The sequence below is a fragment of the Oryzias latipes genome, chromosome 5, assembly GCF_053564925.1.
Source record: "Oryzias latipes strain Hd-rR chromosome 5, Olatipes_Hd-rR_3.1".
Lineage (NCBI taxonomy): Eukaryota > Metazoa > Chordata > Actinopteri > Beloniformes > Adrianichthyidae > Oryzias > Oryzias latipes.
In genome coordinates, this window is record NC_136241.1 from 8,959,034 (window position 1) to 8,978,436 (window position 19,403).

General features: G+C 40.0%; 1 protein-coding gene across 1 annotated transcript in view; it reads right to left on the reverse strand.

Moving 5' to 3' along the window:
* The window catches only part of uba7 (ubiquitin-like modifier activating enzyme 7), a 39,331-nt gene that overhangs the window by 1,508 nt on the left and 18,420 nt on the right, over positions 1–19,403 (reverse strand). Inside the window, exons 20-22 of the mRNA XM_023954830.2 lie at positions 18,141–18,233; positions 14,606–14,797; positions 1,587–1,688 (exon numbers count right to left, since the gene is read on the reverse strand). Of these exons, the coding sequence (XP_023810598.1) occupies positions 1,587–1,688; positions 14,606–14,797; positions 18,141–18,233 (387 nt within the window). The remainder of the gene's footprint in view (positions 1–1,586; positions 1,689–14,605; positions 14,798–18,140; positions 18,234–19,403) is intronic.

The window sequence follows — 19,403 nt, forward strand, 5'->3', positions numbered from 1 at the left end:
TCCTTCTCACCACTAAAATAAAATGTGTGGGAGCAAAAAATACATAAGAAAAGAAAGTATGAACTCACATTCTGCAACTATTGATGTAATATATATATGTATATATATATGTGTGTGTGTGTGTGTGTGTGTGTGTGTGTGTGTGTGTGTGTGTGTGTGTGTGTGTGTATAAGAGGTTCTATAAATGAATTTCTATATCTGACCAAAATGGAAGAAAAGTGTTTATGTGAAAAAGTCTATTTTAGTTGATGAAAACAAAAGCTTATTTTTGGCTAAAATACTGTCAGAAGTGACAGAATAAATCAAAACAAACACAAACATCCAAACAGTTTAAAACTCAGAGAAAAACTCAAACTCAGAGTTAAGCAAAGATCTTGTTGACCTTTTAAATTTAAGATGTGTGAAGCGTCTGTAGGACCTAGAAGTATCTGTGGACAAACTCCCACCTCCTCCTAGCCTAACCTTGAATTATTCTACCAAACTTTATACAAAGTACAGCAAAGCTCCAGAAAGAAGATTCTGTCGCCGGTTTTCAAACTTTACAGTTTGAGAATTTGTGGTGCATTTACATAACAAATAACAAAATCTGTAACTGGAAAATGAAATTTTGACAAATTTGATCAGAATCTTTCTTTAAAATATACTTCATCAAAAACATCTCCATCAAAAAAGTATCAAAAAAGAAAAAAAATGAAACTATAGAAAGTATAACATAAAATGTTTTTTTTCTCTAGTTGTCCATCCATACGTTCATCTTAAGAACCTGCTGAATCCCTTTCGGGGTACAGGGATGCTAGAGCATCACCATCTACTGTGAGGTAAGGCCGGGAACACTCTGAACAGGTCACTACTGTCATAAGCCTACACACACACACACACACACACACACACACATTCACACCAATTTAATCCATGAAGCATGTTTTTCCTCGTGGGAGGAAACCGGAGTGCACGGGGAGAACATGCAAACTCCACACAGAAAGGTCTCCGCATGGATTCGAACCTGTGAGGTGAGAGTGCTAACCACTACCCCCACTGCACAGCCCTTTTCTCTGAATCACAGTAGGTCAAAGTTGTCCCAGAACTTAAAATGCTGATATGATTGACAGCAAAGACTGATGTTTTCTCAGGATTTTAATGTGAAAAACTCCTCTGGATTTGGAACTTTTAACTTGAAAACAGCCACTGATGCTTTGCAAAGCCGGGTTGTGTGGATGGATTAATGATCCATTTAGTTCTTGGAAGGAAGCTGGGAGTCTAGAGTTTTGTTTTTCTCTAACTATGATGGTGTCAAAATGAATCCGTTTAAACATTTGTGACTTATTTATTATGGCTTTGTTCTAAACTGTCAAGATTATTCAACATTGTGTAAAAAGTTGCATCTATAAAAACTTAAATAGCATTTAAATGTGTATCTGCTCCTTAAAAAAAAAAATAAACTTGTCGGCAAGAGGAAAATAACTGATCGTTTTACTAGAAATGAAAAATGGGTGGATGGAAAATGGCTGGGACAATAGGCGTTGAGGACACTGAAGGGGAAATGGAGAAAAAAAAGATTTAAAAAAAGAAGAGAAAAAGTTCTGCACCTTAATATTCTGCAGCATATCTTCCAAGGTTATTTCCTGCTGATTGTGGCATCTGCCTTCAACCAGGAAGTCATCCCAAAGGGTGTATTTCTTTCCTGCGACCTGTCGACAGACACGTTACACAGTTGCACTTTAAAGAAGCAACACACAAACACACAACGCCGACAGACAGAACACTGCTTGGTGTGAGCGATGAGGGTAAAATGTTCGCAGTCCAAACGCATTTTTTCATGGCTGATATAAGCAGCTGAGAACAATGAGGAGACCCAAACAGGCAACAGAGAGGTCGAGAATGCGCTTCCTGAAGTTTGACAGAGTGAACGTTTTTCAGGGACCGCTCAAAGGTTTTAGAGAGACTCTAAAACTCCATGTTGGAGAGAGATGCTAACAAACAGATCCAGCACTTCAGTGGTGTCACTTTTAAATAGCTCGACTCTGCGGTCTTCTCATGACACGTCACTGTAAACACCGATACAGATCTGACATAAACAAAAGGTAATGATGTCATTAAAACAGCACAAAAAAGGGATTTGAGCACAACCTGTTTTAGGTGAGGTGACAGACATTTTTTTCCTTAATTGCAACATAAGTTGAAAGAAACCCTTTGGCTGCCTGGGTGGCTGAGTCCACTTTGAGCTGACCTTGGCTGTTCTGCAGCATCCTTGGGAAGGAACAAGCGTGTCCATCCAAAAGTGAAAAAAAAAGGGACCTTGAAACTGATGTTGGCAGCTTCCATGTTTATGCCCATCATTTATTTAGATGAAACATTCAGGGAAGTGAGACCACAACACTACATTATTTGAAACTTCCCTGAATAATAATCAACTTTCCTGTTAGTTCCAGTTGTTTGTGATTTATCAGAATTTATACCATGGTCCGGGTGAATTCTCGATTCTGATTGGCTGCTGGGCGTGGATTAAGTAAGGGTTAATGGCAGACGAAGTGAGCATTATCAGAAAATAATGCATGCTTCCGTGAAGTGCGTTAATTCTGATAATGCACACTTCAAAGGCCTCTAACCCACTAATACCACGGTCACTTCCAAAAGAAATAAATATTCAACCAGCTTTTAGTACTTTACTCTGAACCTGGGTCTTCTCACTGGAAGGTGAAAGTGAAAGCTACCTCACTCCAATAAAGAAAATCAGTTGGACCTCATTTTTGGCTGTGTACAAGTGCATTGTCCCTGCTAAATCAAATAAAAAGTTGTTCTTTACGTTTGAAAAGCTTTATTCCGAACAAAAAGGCAAAGCAGTAGAAAATTCAACGTACCCATCGTTGTATGTATTGTGAGGCTAAAACATTGTGAACATCAGCATCTTTTCATAAGATAGGCACGAAGAGCTTAAAAATACACACAGAAAGGTTCATAAACCTTAATAACTCATGCCGGGATTCCACCAACAACCTGTCACATCTCATAAGATCAGATTTTTCCTCCACAAATGTAACTTTTCCTGCACGGTCAACCTTTGACCTCCAAACAGAGAGACCCTCACAAAACCCAGACGGATGACAAAACCCCATCAAATTCAAACTTAGTGTTTCTCCTAAACCAAAAATAAAAAATAAAAAAAAAGGTTCAGACTGAAACGGGTCAAGAATCCCCAAATATGTCGTCTGGTCAAAGAACTCCGCTCATGCAGACTGTCTGGCAGGAGGAGTTGTGAAGACCAAAATTTGGATTAGGTTGTGAATACCAAAGCCCTGGCTGAACCTGGCTCTAATTATCTCTGCTCCAGCAGCCAAGAGGAACTTTTCCACCAGACCTCCACTCTGCTTATGGTTCCAGGGGGGTTATGGAGACATGCTTAAAGCACCAACATTTAACTAAGTGTGTGTGTGTGTGTCCCCGATTTTACACAAAGCACATTTGTTTTTGTAAGATGCAGATTAAATCACAGACTTTTTTTTTATACTGTATAATAGCTTGAAAAAATATTATGTACAAGAAGGCATGCATGCAATAAAATATTGTCAAAGCTTATTCCAACTGCAGCATAACTGTTTCACTGCAGAACTGACCTCCAACTTCAGAGCTCTGGTGCACGGATTGGATCCTTCTGTGTGTTGATGTGGACGTCACACAAAAATCCCAAAAGGCTATTTTTAAACTCTGTCCTCCCTTCCCATATGCTTCATGTTCCGCTTTAGTGCCAAACTGAAGCATATCTTCTGACATATCAGTCCCTGTAAGCAGCAACAGACTATTCAGCGAAAAGCAACAGAAAAAACCCAAAAAAGAGTCAGAGCAGCCACACTGGTTCCAGCAGTCTTGCTGGAACCAGTGTGGCTGCTGGGAACAATTACAAGTGGTCTCCCACAGGCACAAGAACTTTTGCCACAATAAAAACAAAAATGGCTTTAAAAGAGGTTGTTGTCTCTGAGCTTAAGCAGCAAAACTTCAACTGTTCATGTGGAGCAATGCCATTAGAAGTGAACGTGGTTCCTGCAGCACATTTGATAAAAACGTGTTTTTAACCTTTTTTTGGGGGGGATTTGGAGCTTTTTATTACCAGAGAAAACGAATACAGCGAGACCATTCCTGTTAAAGAGCCACTCCAATCATCTTTTTATCTGTTTTCAAAATGTTTAGCAAAAATCTTTTTAAAAAAAGGTCATTTTTTTATTGGAGAAATAGAAATAGAGAAATAGAAATTAACCTCTGAGTTGTTGGCATGGAGCACTTTCTGTCACCCATCTGCTTACACTGTCCTGCTGGCTTACAACACTCACACCCCTAACTTAACATCATTGATGTGCAAAAATCGCGTACAATAACGCTCTGGAATCATTTGGGGGTTTTACCCCCCAATCCAACCCCTCAGTGCTAAGGGAGGTCCCGTTTTTCTTTTAATAACTCTATTTTTTTTAATAGTTTTTGTTACATGAACACAAATCACAAACCAACAAAAAAAAGGTTCAATTCTAGGTGCTTCATATATCTATCTATTATACAGTGTCCATTTTTTCCACTTTGGGTGTAATTGTGCCTCTTATAGTTTCAGTCTGTATGTTATGATTTCCATTGAGTAAATGTTGTTGATTGTTGATGTCCATTGCTCCTTTGAAGGGAACAAGGGGGGTCCCATTTTTAGAATTGTAGGAGTGACTTGGCCTGGAATTTGTTATCACGACCTTCCAGTCTCAGGGCAGACACTCTACCACGAGACCACTGAGCTGGTCAAGATGGCAGCTTGGACCAGGCAAACAATGACCTTCAGGGATCGATTTGTTTGCAAGTGGATGGATCAGAAGGGAGCGGAGCAGGGAGCTGGTGACCAGCCCAGTGTATTTTCTATGTCACAAATAATGACCTTTTTCTAGCAGCATTTTTTCATCTGCTCCCGATTCATAACTATTTGAATAAGGAAATGCTCAGAAAGGCAATTGTGAGCTTAATTTTCTTTATATATGCCCCACATCATGAGGGAAAAGTGCCTCAAGAACAAGCTAAAAAACACAAAAATAATCACAGGCCAAACAGAATCTACCATCAGATTTTAAATCAGAACATAATTTCTGAACACTTCTGGATGAGACAGGCGAAGATTACAAATCTGAAACTGGCAAATGCACTTTAAAGAAATTTGGCTCAATAAAGCACACAAAGCAAAGCCAGCAGTCCTGATTCTGGGAGGTTGAGAGGTTTGCGGTTGACATCAGAGGCTGCAGAGGACACAAGCCTCCATCTATTCAGTTTTTATCACTCTCATGTTGGAAAATCACCAGCGTTCTCATTTGCTATGGGACTTTGAAGTTCTTCTAGAATTAGTCATGCCTTCTAAAACAATAACTGAAAGGCATCTCAGCCGTAACTTACCTTATAATTACAGTTAATGCTTCATCTGCTACAGAGAATTATCCTCTACCGGCATATATATCCATATGAAATGTAAACAACCCGTCACTACATTAACCTAAAGAATACTTCATGGGTTGAACTTTTCTTTTGCACCACGGAGGCAAACGTCCAAACATGTCAGAAACTCCAGACGCTGCCTTTTGTTTACAGAGAACCTGCTCCTTTTAAAGAAAAAGGTCAGTCATTTATTTAAAACATCAAAATCTTGGAGATTCATTTTTGTTTGGTCCAAAACCATAAATTCATAGGAAAAAACGTTGTGCAACACATGAAATGAACTTAAGGACAAAAAAAAAACGTGAATCATAAAATGATCTGATCCAGACAATATTGTTAAATTATCGCTGAATTTAAAGAAAAATATGCAGAAAAACATGTCAGTTACTATGTCCATAACCCTTGTGCTATCCTAGGCACTTTAACAATGGGAGTTGGGTCATCTAGACCCACCAGACAGTGCTCTGAAACTTTTTTCTTCAATGATTTGTGATCTTCAGTGGTGTCCATGGATTACATGAAATCTTTCCACCTTTATCCACCTTTGTCATGGTAGGGAGAACACGTCAATGTAAGGGTGGGGTCATCTAAGATAGCACAAGGGTCAAAAGCAGTGCTGGTTTGTGCTGAGTCCTATCTAACCCCAGAACTTACATTAGATCCTACAGTAAGAATTAAGATCAATTTGAATATTAATTTAACCAAATTATATGATAATACTCTACAACTTTGTTTAAAACAAAGAAAAAGTGAAACGGAACCAGAAACAGCCAATCAAGAACAGGGAAAGATCTCGTCTGGACAGCTGATTGTTGGAGGCCAAAATCCCGCAGCTTCAAAATTATAACAGAAAGAGAGCAGCCAGAATAGCTTTAAACAAAGAAACCCAACAAAAGAGAGAAAAATAGACGAGTCTAACCAAAAACACAGAGATTCCTATGAACAGTTCAAGTCTAAATTACAATGTGCATCTCCATTTTGGACCATGGGAGTTGCTGTAAAATGCTGAACGCTCTCCGACTCTCAGTCTGCCAGAAGGAAAACCACATCCCTTTCTCAGCCTCATTATCTGCACAGGGTCCCAGCTGGGAAAGCGTTTTTACAAGCTGATGTGGCTTAAGGCTGTTTTCTTCAAAGGTTGCTTTCCTGTTCCAAAGCTTCAATGTGAGTTTAAGAGGAGGACGATGGAGGAGCTCCAGGCTGTCTTTCCATCAGATTTTTTATCTTCATCTTTTTCTGTTTAGGTAAATTTTATAGACTTACAACTTTATACCTTAAGCTATAGATTCTTTTCTGTAATCATCCTAAAGATCAGTCAGTAATTCCCTGCTAATCAGTGTAATATCTATATTATATACAAAAGATTCCATTTAAATGAACATGGATAGTAATGAATAGTAATCAAATTAAACTGTGTCGTTTTAAATGCACCATAAACCCAAATTGTCTTCTTTACAGCCTTTTTGGCAACATTAGGACGTTTGAATGTGCACAATAAAAAGTTAAAAGCAACCAAAAAAGCACTGAACCATTGTAACCCAGCACGGCTGAAAAACCTATTATATATTCATCCTGAGTCTATAAGTGTAAAAGAATAAAATGTTGTACAGAAAGATTATTTTTAGAAGCAGAAAAGTATAAGAAAATGCTGTAAATGTAACTGGTTACTACCAATGTTTAATGTGGGATTAGGGAAAGTTGGATTCAGAGGTGGTTAGTGACAAGTGCTCTTTGTTACATTTACTAAAGTACTTTTGATAAAATTGTACTCAAGTAGTTTTATAGCAACAACAATTGTACCTCGAGTAGATAAAAACCCAGAACTCTCACTCAACTCCAACTGGCTGTGGTCAGTTATTTACATTTTTAGCAACATATTTTTAAGGGGCGTGTATCCTGTTGCAGCCTTTCAGAATAAACTGCATCCATATACATGATCATATATTACCTTTGGCACACTAAAGAATCAGTTAAATAGGAGTTATTTTCTCAGCTCATTTTCATACCCGGAAGTACGACGACTCGATCTCTGAGGCTTTCGCTCCTTGTGGGCGTGGCCTATTTCATGACCTCAACCTACAGTCGGCCTCAGCAGCGTGTCTGCATTTCGCCAACGAAAACAAACAACATCGTACTTCTGCAAAGATGGACGTGCATGTTGTGCATACTTACAATGCAGTGTTCAGTATGAGTGAAGGAGTCACTGCTGAGTGTAAAAAACATTACGTGCACCTTTCTAGAGCAGTTTTGGAGGCGGAGCAACGCGCCTTTAAAGTGGGCAGTGAAGGAAAGCCAGCTTCTTTGTCAAAAGTCTTCATTGACGTGTAAAACAGCAAACAGTGGCCGTCTTTCAAATGTGAAGATAAGAGCAGTCCATCTGACAGATCTGACTGAGGCGACCTGGGGCAGGGTCCTGAGTCAATACGCTCACTGACAAACGGGCCTCTGACATGCAGGAGTCTGTGGACACAGTAAGGCCCATCTGCTGCAAAGGCTGCAGACTCAAAGGCCACTAAAACAAGACAAAATAATATGTTAACCATTTCCTGAGACCCACTACAACGAAAATGGTGTTTCTGGTGTTTTTAACATGTTCTTGTGGCATTTTCTCATGATGGAGAAAAATAAGCTTAAAACAGCATTTGTGACTCTTTCTTTATTTAAATAGCTGCAAATCAGGGGCAGACAAAAAATGCTGACTGAAAAAGATCATAATTGTGATGTCGACAATACGCTGGCTGGGCCACAGGCTCCCTGCTCCGCTCCATTCTGATGCATTCACTTGCATTCAAATAGATCCATCTCGTCTGAGCTGGAATCTGGATCAAAACTGAACAGCTGGATAGCTCTGACATCGCTCACCGTTTTTGTTGCATCGCTAATGTTAGGTTGGGGGTGTGAGGGGCTGTAAGCTAGTGGGGGAGAGTGTAAACGGATGGGTGATGGGTTGGTCCGCACCAACAGTCCAGAGGTGAGTTTCTCTACTGAACTCTGCAGAATCTGCGCCCTAGAAAATGACTGAGGATTTTGAAATTTTGCTAAAAACTACTTAATCATAATTTAAAGACCACAGGGAAACGCTCTGACAACAGATCAAAAGATGAAAAAAGTGAGACTTTTAAGGCTATAACATTAGTTTCTCTTCTATGAATAAACTGATGTGATACAATCCCATCAAGCTTTGCTTCACTGGGAAATGTTCTTCAGAAAACTCAGATTTGAGCAATCTTTTGTAAGCACATTTGACTTTGTAGGGGCGAATTCTGGTGATGAGATGATGTGACGCCGCGATTCTGATGCTTTGAAGCAGCAAAAACATCTCAACTGCAAACGATCTCAGCATAACCCTTGTGCTATCTTAGATGACCCCACCCTTACTTTGACGTGTTCTCCCTACCATGACAAAGGTGGATGAAAACAGGGTTTTTTTTTAACTCCTCTAAAGTACTTTTAACTGTCATTTCTTGTCCTGGGATAGATTTCTGACCTGTGCATTTAAACCTTCACTCTGACCTGATGACAGCTGGTTTAGGCTTTAGACTCTATGTTAGTCTGAGCCTGATGAGACATAAAACAACAGAAACAAAGCCCTAAAAAGGGAGTCACCTGCCTCAAAGTATACAGTTGTACTCATGGAAATGGATTCATTCCTGGAATTATGTACAACAAAAAGAACTTCTTTAATAAAAAAAAATGTCCTTTGAAAAAATTACAAGCATAAATTAAGGATAAACTTTCAGGCTATGTAATAAGGGTTTCAAACTAACTCAGTTACCTAAAAGAGAAGCCCTCATAGTAAAAGTTACCCTAAAGTGTTCCATTGAAAAAAAAGTATAAGACAAAGAGAAATTAATGACATGTTCTTTCCTGTATTTCCAATTTGACGTACCGTAATATACATAACAACAGATGTGTTGTTACTGTTTGATGATCTAGTATGGCAGGTAACGATGGATGAGGAACTAAGGACCATCGGGGGAAACACAATAGAGCGTGGAACAACATGTGACGGAACAATATCACAGCAGCAGCAAATCAATTCTGGAAAGCAACAAAAGGCACAAGCCCTCTTATTCTGATCACATAAGTCATTGTCCCACAGGCACCATTCATGTCTGCGTCTTGAGTTTCAAACCTCACAATGCACCCGCCGCTCCTCTGGGAATCTGGAGGGGATGGGATCATGTTCACCCCACTTCTTTACTGGCACCATGGTAGGGGGGCTCAGCACACACTTAACCACATGTGAGGAAAGCCCCCCCCCCCCCCCCCATTTGTGTTCTTCTCTCTTGTTTGTGCGACAGATGTGTGACTTCCAGTTGGACAACTGATCTCGGAGCAAACCAATTCAAGGCGGAATTTGTTTTTTCTACCCACCAAACTACATGGACTGCTGATGTGAACAACCCATCATGCGCTCTGGAAAATCTGGTTTCAATACCTGGCTTCCTGTGAAGGCAGGAAGTGTGAACACAAGTAGCTTTCTTAAAGGTCAGAGGATTTGCTCCCATCGCTAATTTCCTTTTAGAATGGCCTGACCGGACAAAGTGAGGAGGAATTTATCACCAGGGAGTAGCCAGCACATGCACAGGTAGAGAGGGACCCCTTTCAACTAGCTGGCATGGAAGCAGCCAATACTTATGAAGAATGTTTGGGAAGCTGATGCAGAGAGCTCTGCAACAGCAGACTAATTCAGCACACAGCTGAAGCACGTCTCTGTCTGGCCTCGGGTGACTGGCTCGGTTTTATGAGGCTGCAGCTCATGCAGGTGCAGAAGTAAAACTAAAATGTTTCCTTTTAAAATATCCGTTAAACTCGCTGCAGTAATAAAATGCTCATGAGGTTTCATGTTTGGACCCAAAAAAAGTGTTTATATGGATGCAGAACAAAACATAAGAGAGAGATTTATGGCAGAAATGACTATTTTTGCCCTTTCCGATCAATAAGATGGGCAGATGTACATATTTGTTTAAATAAATGCAGTTTAATTCAGTTGCACAGCTGTATATACATTAGAGCAGGCATGTCCAAAAGTCTGGCCCATGGGCCAAATGCGCCCCGTGTTCAAATTTCCTCCGGCCCGCTGGTTCCTTTCATAAAATCAATGATATGTCCCCCCCCCAGCACTTTATAGAAACTGTTTGTGTATTTCTTCATTGTGGTTAGCCAAAGTACATTTTCACATTTTCCTGGAAGGGGCTGTTCGTTTCTACGTCATAATGTGAGAACCTGCTCATTTTCGTGGATTGGGAGGGGCTGATGCTCAGAGATACTCAGATATGCGTGAATGGATCAAAATACCACTTTGGGGTTGTTTTTTGTGAGGAATGAACATTATAAAACACTTAAAAGCTTAAAAAGTTGAGTTTGTTTGATGTAAGCCCTTTAACACTTGGAACTCATAATAACTGAAAGAATATATCTTGTCCAATGTCTATGAAAACAGAAAACAAGAGTTTACATATTGGAAATATTTGCCTAACATGTTTTAAAAAATATTGAATTGAAATACTGTCAAAAAATTTCTTCTTGATAGAAAAGTAGACGCAACTTTTTCGTTAAAATATTTCAAAAGTTTAAATTCTGAAAAGTGTGAATTATTATGCATAAATATGCATTTTTAAAGATGTTCAAAATTTCAATTGTTTCAACAGCAATCCTGCACTTGAGTACATTTTTTAACCATTTTGTTATTTATTTTCACTCCAGTAATTATTCGGATGAGTCCTCTTTGCTTGTACTTAAGTAATATCATAAGTACAAAGGTCTCTAGTACACAGTATGCCAGCCTTCATCTCCAATGAGGAAACTTAAAGGCCAAGTAAATCTTATAATCCAGCATTTAACACATTAAAATTGAAGTAATTTGTTGCATTGATGCAACATATGCATCATCAAACAAGGTGAATTGTTGACATAACTACAGTGTGTAAACATGGAACTAAGAAGCCATGAAACCATACACTGTGGTTCCCTGGATTCTTCTTTTTTTTTTACATTCTGTCACACAGTTAAAGTGTTTCTATGATGAACTTCACAGACCAAACTCAGTTTTCTAAGTGGAAGATCTTGCAGAATCGGGGACATTTTTTTGCTTTTCTGTCACTCCTTTCCCTCCTGTGGCTCTCCAACCGTCACAGAAAACCGAACCCATGTTTGTTGACATTTTTCTGCCCCCATAATATGGAGGAAAGCAGCGTGAGATGAAACGGGGGAACTTCCTATTTTGGGAAACAGCTGGTTTAAGCTAACATATCTGGATCAGGATGGGGATGGTCGGAGAAGAAGCTGTCTGGAAACAGTATATCTGAAAGGCACAGCAATGCTTTGATGTGGGACAGACAGTCACTATGGAGGCACCTGCATCATCAGTCAGATGGGAGAATTGTTATTTGATATTAATGAACTGTGACTCATCCCACCAGTGGAAACATTTAAGTGATTATGATGGTAAGCTAAAATGTTGATACTCCAGAACGGATTTAGCTTAAGCCCTCTTCAAACATGGATTTTAGAGACTAAACAGTAGAAGTAAATCCTTTTTATGTTTTTATCCCTTCATGCTAACTGTTTGTATAAGGGTTAAAATCTTTAGCTCAACATTTCTGTGCAGACAGGGTTTATTTTTAAAATCTACGACCGCTTCAACATGACATTAACCATTTTACTGGTGACATAATGTCTAGACGACAGGTTAGATGCATGGGGGGGGGGGGGGGGGGGGGGGAGATTTGAAAAAACACAAGACTGCAAACTGTTTCAGCTGAAATCCCCAAAAAGTGAAGAAAAAATGAATATGCTAAAATAGGCTTCAATGATAGGAAAAGAACATAATTTTTTTTTTGGAAAATCTATTAAAAACGCTTCAGTGCTTCTTTTCCAGTCACTTCCAGCTTTTGAGGATTTCAGGGAATTAAATCAGATGTTCATTACTGAAATTAATCCTTTGCTGCAAATAATCAAAGAAAAAAAAACAAGGTCAGCAAGAATGACAAATGTCTCAATTTAGGCCAAAACTGTTAGAACAAAATCGAAAGACCCACTCGGATAACAATCGTGTTTTTTTTTTAACATGTTCTTATGGAATTTTTCTGATGATTGAGGAAATTTATAACGACAATTAAGCTCAAAATAGCATTTCTGATCATTTCTTTATAAGACTCGTGAATATGGAGCAGATGGGAAAAAAAAGCAGTTTGAAAAAGATCTTATTTGTGGTGCAGAAAAGCTATTGGAAGCAGGAAGTGCGGGGGTTGCTCTGCTTCCACCGCCACGCCTACAACTCAGACGGTGAATTTCTACTCAACTCCTGTCAGACTGCAGAATCTATATTCTAGAAAACGACACAAATTTTTTATGTTATTTTATCTAAAACGGCGACTAAAAAACCACTGGGAATGCTCAAAAAGATGATTGAAGTGGGTTTTTAAAAGCTCAATTAAAAACTGGATATTTTAAAAGGTTCATCATAAGAACAAAGCAACAATTCTCTTTAGCACATTTGAATACATTTGAAAGAGTAAATTAAAAAACAGTCAAACAAGTTTTGATAAGAGTTTTCAAGAAAGAGTCACTAAAACAAATGTGTCCATTATTCATTCACTCCTCATTCATACTTGGTGATGGTAAGCTACGGTTGTAGCCACAGCTGCCCTGGGGCAGACTGACAGAGGCGTGGCTGCCATTTCGCGCCTACGGCCCCTCTGACCATCACCGGGACATTCATGCACATCCACAGACCAGTGGAGCCACACTGGAGGCAAGGAGGGTGAAATGTCTTGCCCAAGGACACAAAGACATTTTGGCTGGTGGGAGCGGGGATCGAACCGCCGACCCTTCAATCATTGGACGACCCGCTCAACCACCTGGGCCACTGTCGCCCATTTATGATTTGAAAATTAAGAAATCTTTGTTTATACTTGGAATCTCCTCCTTCTACAAGAGGAGCCTTTTGGTACAAAATTTTCTTTAAGGTTAAAATATGTAAAACCTGAGGTTAACACACATTTCATCCAGAAAATAACAATTTTTTTACTCCAGACCTATAACATTTAAGACAAAAAAAGTCTCTACAATGACTATGTAATAATTTTGTGATAATCCCAATTTTAAAAGCACTTTTGAGATTACAAATTATCCATAAAATACTGTATAATCTCCTTCTAAAATCTTAAAAAAACAAACCGAAAATCTGACACGACAGTTTTTAGAGGATTCATTCGTCATTTATAGACGACAGTCTAAAGAAAGAAAGCGCATTTGCGCATTCTATACTCTAAAACAAATCCATGCTGCTTTGGGAATGTGGCGTTTATCCTACCAAGAAGTTAGACAGAATGTAATAATGCAGGAATGTCCAAACATTACCGGCTCTACAGGGAAGACGTGTCAGCGTTTAGAGTCAGTGCGAGTTCACGGAGAGCTGCTTCCATCATTACAGCTGCCGTCTCTGCAGACGCTCAATCCTTCTCTGAAACCAGATCTTCAGCGTCCCAGAGCCCCCACCCTCAACCGAGTACCAAGGACACAGTTCCCCCGCTTGCCGACACCCGCCGACCTTTGTCTATCAGCGATTGCCACGTTCCCGTTTCATATCTGGTTACACTTAGATGTGAACAACAGAACCAAACAGCTGGATCCTTAGGAGAGCTCTAAAGTTGAATAGGACATTTTCACACACGTAACTTCAAATGAATTGGTTATGTTCTCAGATGTCTGACCCTAAAAGAGCTCGCCCTTTAAAGAGGAGAGTCCTTTCTTCTTTTGTCGACCTAAAGTTGCCTTAAGTTCACTTAATTTGTCCAAACACTGTGGCGAATCCAGCATGAGCCTTACGTGCATTAAAATATCCTCTGGATTACTCTGAGCCCGCTAAAGACGGGGTTTAGGCACCAGTGATTGACGGGTAGAAGAGGGCCCTTTTTTATGAGAGCCTCCTTTCATGCTTTAATGCTTTCCACCCCAGAGGCCATCGCATAAATTCACATAAAAGCCAACAGACTTATCCTGAAAGTAGACAGGATCATACGATGGATGTATTTACAGTAAGCGTCTGTTGAGGGCCTAAGCAGCTCAACGGTTCATGGATCAGGCCTCTGTCTCCCCTCTGAGTTTTCTCTGCAGAGGCAGAATGCGGTGGTATGAAAGCGCTACTCACTTGGAAGTCCGGAGGGCGGCTTGGCTGGGACAGAACGAAGTACTGCACGGCCAGGTTCAGGTAACTTGTGCGGTACGACTCGATCTTCTTGTGGCCCTGGACCAGTTTGAACAGCTCCAGGCACATCAAGCCTGCCACAGCCGCCGTGGTGGTGGCGATGGCGGGGATGATCCTCCCAGCGATGCGTTTACTCTGCAAAAGCCAGAGAGAGGTTCCCCTTTCAACAAGTTCATCTCCTGCAGGGTCGCTCAAATCAGACCAACCTAAAACCCATTTCTTTGTTTACAACATTAAGGGAAGAGTGTTCTAATACAGCAGTGTCATTTTAATATTTTTCTTTAACAGGATTATATTTCAAAATATCTGGAATTTAAATGTGAGTTCAAATTTGTCTTCAGATGGTGCTACTCTTTAGATATCTGTTATTATACCATGGTCCGGGTGAATACTCGATTCTGATTGGCTGCTGGGTGTGCATTAAAACCTGAGAACCGCACGGTGAAAAAAGAAGTTCCGGTCACATAGCTTAAATGTTTCGTATCACTGCACCGGCTTCTTTAAAACAACCTTTTGCTTCATCATTTGGACAAAAACAAGCGGTAAGAGGGGAACTTCCTCTCTGAACTGATGCTTTATTCAACCCATCGGAAAGATCAGCATAGAGATAGATATATATATATATATATCTCTGAATATTGACTGCAGTGGTGCGGCGCGACGCGGACTATTTGTTACGTGATGCGGCGCAATTTTGTGAGAAAAGCGATCCAAATCGGAAAAAAAACAAGAATAAGGGACTAAAAACTGGTTAATATGTATTGCTTTTGTAAGGGACCATGGGATAAGCGGGTTAATGGCCTTTGAAGTGTGCGTTATTACTCTGCGTCGGACGGTTCAGGCTTCCACGGCGTGCGTTAAAAAGTAATAACGCACACTTTGTTGGCCATAAACCCTAACGTAAACTCTACACAGCCATTACAGGAATCAGTTTGTGGAGGTTTTTGAATTTTAATTGTAAATCAGAGAAAATAACAATAAAGAAAAATAAATTGTTGTATAAAATTGATTTATAATCAAAGAGTTACTGAAACTCTGTAAAGGATGTATGTCGAGCAGTGAAATTCAAACACCAATATTTGGGACATCAAAAACTTCATTTGAGAAAACTTTTTTTTTCACAAATAGATAGAAATAGATACTATTACTAAGGGAAATCTAAAGTAAATGATGTATGGCACGCGGGCGCTACCCTCCCCTGCCCTCGCCGCCCTCATTTGACCCACTCTCACTGCCTGAGTGGTTGCTACGTACCCCTCAATCTCCCCTTCTGCCCCCTTTATGCTCAATCAATACAGTAGTGCAGTGTATAATAAAAGATAACACATTTATCTAAATGGATGCTTTTCTGTTGGCTTTATCTCCATTTTTTTTTTTGGTCGCCTGAAGGGTGATGAAGGGGTCTATGTAGTTTTTAGAAGAATCGCCAAAAGTAACTCTTAAGACTTCCTTGGAAACTTAGCATTCCTAACATGTTCAATTCATATGTTATATTGTTCCGATTAGCTAGAGCCAGCAAATTATGCATTACATTCTTACAATGATCCAGGAAAAAATGTGCAAGCGGCAGGGAAACGCAACATTTGTGAGTTCAACATGCTAATGCCGTTCAATATCTACAAACTTTAAAAACAATCTTTTTTTCCTCATGTAGATTATCAGTGAGGCTCCAGGAGTTAGAAGGTGAAAGATCAAAATCTCTAGGAGGAGTTTAAATCTGTAGCTGGTAAGAAAGGTGATGTTTTACAGGAGTTCAAGGTGGCGTTTTCTACATGAGGTCAAAGGTCAACAAAATGCTGGTTGTGCTTTTCGAAGGTTGTAGACTTAAGTTGGCGGTATGTGTGGGAAATTTTATGAAGATCAAACAAACGTTTTTTTTTCTGAAAATGTGAAAATCGCCAAATTTTACACTTTGCTAAAAAAAATAAAAAAAGGCTGCTAATGCTTAAGTCCTGTGTCCATCGCACAATAATTACAAAACTTCCTTTGGGTATCTGATATCTGACTTTCCAAAATGTTCTCCCTTATCTGAACCACATAAGATCCATTTTTTAACGTATTTCTCCCACTGTGATGTCACCATTTTTTTTTTTGTGGTCAAAATTCTTTTTCACTGGGTCCATACAAACTTTAGAGAGTCTTTGAGTTTGTGGAGGGGGTAAAATTTTCGCTCAAAGGTGCAGTAAGAAAGGAGAATTGCAAAAATAATATATGAACCTTCTCTATTCTGTCCATTTTGAGTCTAAATAAAGCGCTAAGCCATAGAAAAAGCCACAAAGGTCTATGATCTTCCCCCTGGTGTCCTTTGACAACTCTTTGGTCTTGGTCATGTTGGAGATGTATGAGGGACAGAAGTCTTGATTGTTTGCAAAACCTCAATACTTTTATTTTGCTCAATTATAAAAACAAATCACAAAATGTGATTTCCTGGATTATTTCTTTAAATACGGTCTTTCACATTTGAAGTAGCAACTTTACAAACCTCTCTCATTTTTTGATGGGGGAAAAACTTGCAGAATCGATGACGAGCAGATCATTTTTTTGGCCCACTGTGGAATTAATCACTATTGTCCGTCTGATAGGACCTGGAAGTGCTGGAGCAGACTACAGGCCAATGCGGTTCTATCGTTGCTTTGATTTTAAAGTATGTGCCACTTTGGTAAACCTCTGTTCTCGTGAAAGAAGAGTGTAAATGTTTGTCACACATTCAACCTTTTAAAAACCGGCTCCACACAATGAATCCCCTAAAACATCGATCCATCTGGCAGACATTTTTTAGGATGGAGGATACCCAGTACTTTTTATTGATACTACCTGTGTTTCCATCGACTATTAAATTGCGCAAATTAGTTTTGCAATAATAAATTTGCTTTATGGAAACATGACAATTTTGAAAAAACTCTCATTTATTGAAAAAAGGTTTTGACGAGGTGTTTTTTGAGGCTTTTCTAAATTAACATATTTCCACAAAACTGCAATGGAAACACTTTTTTTTTTTTTTTTAGCCACAAAGATTCACACATTAGTGGAAAGAGAACTGCACAAATCTACAAACAGGTTTTGGTGACGGCTGGAGTTAAAGTAATTTTCCAAACAAGATCCAGCATGTGAAAAAGTCTGCGTGGTTACACAAGGGCATCTCATTCAGTCAAGCACAGGATGGATGGTCCCCTCCTCCCCCCAGGTTCCATCTGTCTTGATGTTGTTTGTCTGGAGCTGCAGCTGGTCCAGGGCCTGGCTCAGGTGTCACCTCTTAGGCGACAGGTAAAGTGCAGTGATTAGCTCTGCTCTGGGAACAATGGCTAAGGAGGCTCATTCAGTGGCTTTAGGGCAGGTGTGTAAGGCTCAGACATAACAAAAAATTGGACCCAAGGGGAAATATTTTTGCTTTTTTGTTTGTTTCTGCTCTTATTTTAGTTTTATTCACTTGTTCCCCGTGGATACGTCACTGATTCAGACAACATGGGTGCTTGCCGACCTGGTGGCGATCCGCTGCAGGGATGTCGTAGTTCTCTGCTCTCAGGTTTGAAGCGGCAACAATGAAGTCCATGTGGAAGTTGGTGTCGTCATCCTGTGAAGACAATGAAACGTCGCTTTGAAGTAACCTTAGGATAAAGGCTGCCTGAATAAAACGGCTCATGACTTTCTGGGGTTGCAAAACTAGGATCCATTGGAAATCAGATTTCTGGTGTGATGACGGCCCATGAAGTCATGCATTCGTGGCTTCACAAAAGCAGAGAGCCTAACTGTCACTTTGTGATGGCTTTGGGGGCTATGGGGAAGCTCCACGCTGGCAACCTGATACCTCTTAAAACCTCCTACACACACATTCCATGAATCCAGGACACAGAGGGATAAAACCCAGAGAGGGGAGTTTTGAATCTCGTTTTATCTAAGATGGCACTCAATATGTTCCTGTTCTACTCCATCATACATCTGCCACCTCTTCCAATTACTCAGTTTTAAAGGGCCTATATTATGGGCCTATAAGCCGATGTTTGGCCATCACAGAAATATAGCGTTGTGGACGACTGGTGGGGTAAAGTAGCGGGTTTAGACAGTTTAGTAAGACCAGAAGTCTTAATCAGAGGAAGAGGCAGGACTGGGCTGAGGCTGCCTGGCAGGAGAGCAGGCAGGCTGGTTTGTAATTTCAGGAGCTGGAGATGAGGACTGGAACTGAAAGTGTAAGCAGAAAGACAGGCAGGAACAGAGAATGAACACTGTACGATCTAGCACTGTGTGAGGCAGTGAACTGGGAAGTGTTAATGGGAACATGGGCTCCAGGTGAGGTGGAGGCTCTCTGCCCAACTCCTGCAGCCAGAAAGAGGGCCAGAAAGAGGGAGAGGAACAGACCAAGTTTGGATTTCCCCGGTTGTGGCCTGTTGCAAGATCTTCCTTGTAAGATGCAGTCATTTCCACAGCACCTGGGGCTTTGTGGTGACATACAATATTGCACTGACTGGGAATTTGGGGCGATTTAAGCAATAATCCTTATCCTGATGTGTAAGGAACATTCGTTATTTCATTTACAGGGTTTCTGCTTAGTTCAAAAAACTTCAGGGACTTTTTTAGCTCATACTTTTGGGCATTTAAGTAGGTTCAGTTGAGCTCAAAATCATCCACAACCGTTTAGACTTTACACCTTCTGTTCAAACATAAATACATTTGAATTCTTTTTTTTTCCAATGGAACCTCTTCCATCGTCTTGATTTGTTCTAGAGTGCTAAAACAAGCTTATGGC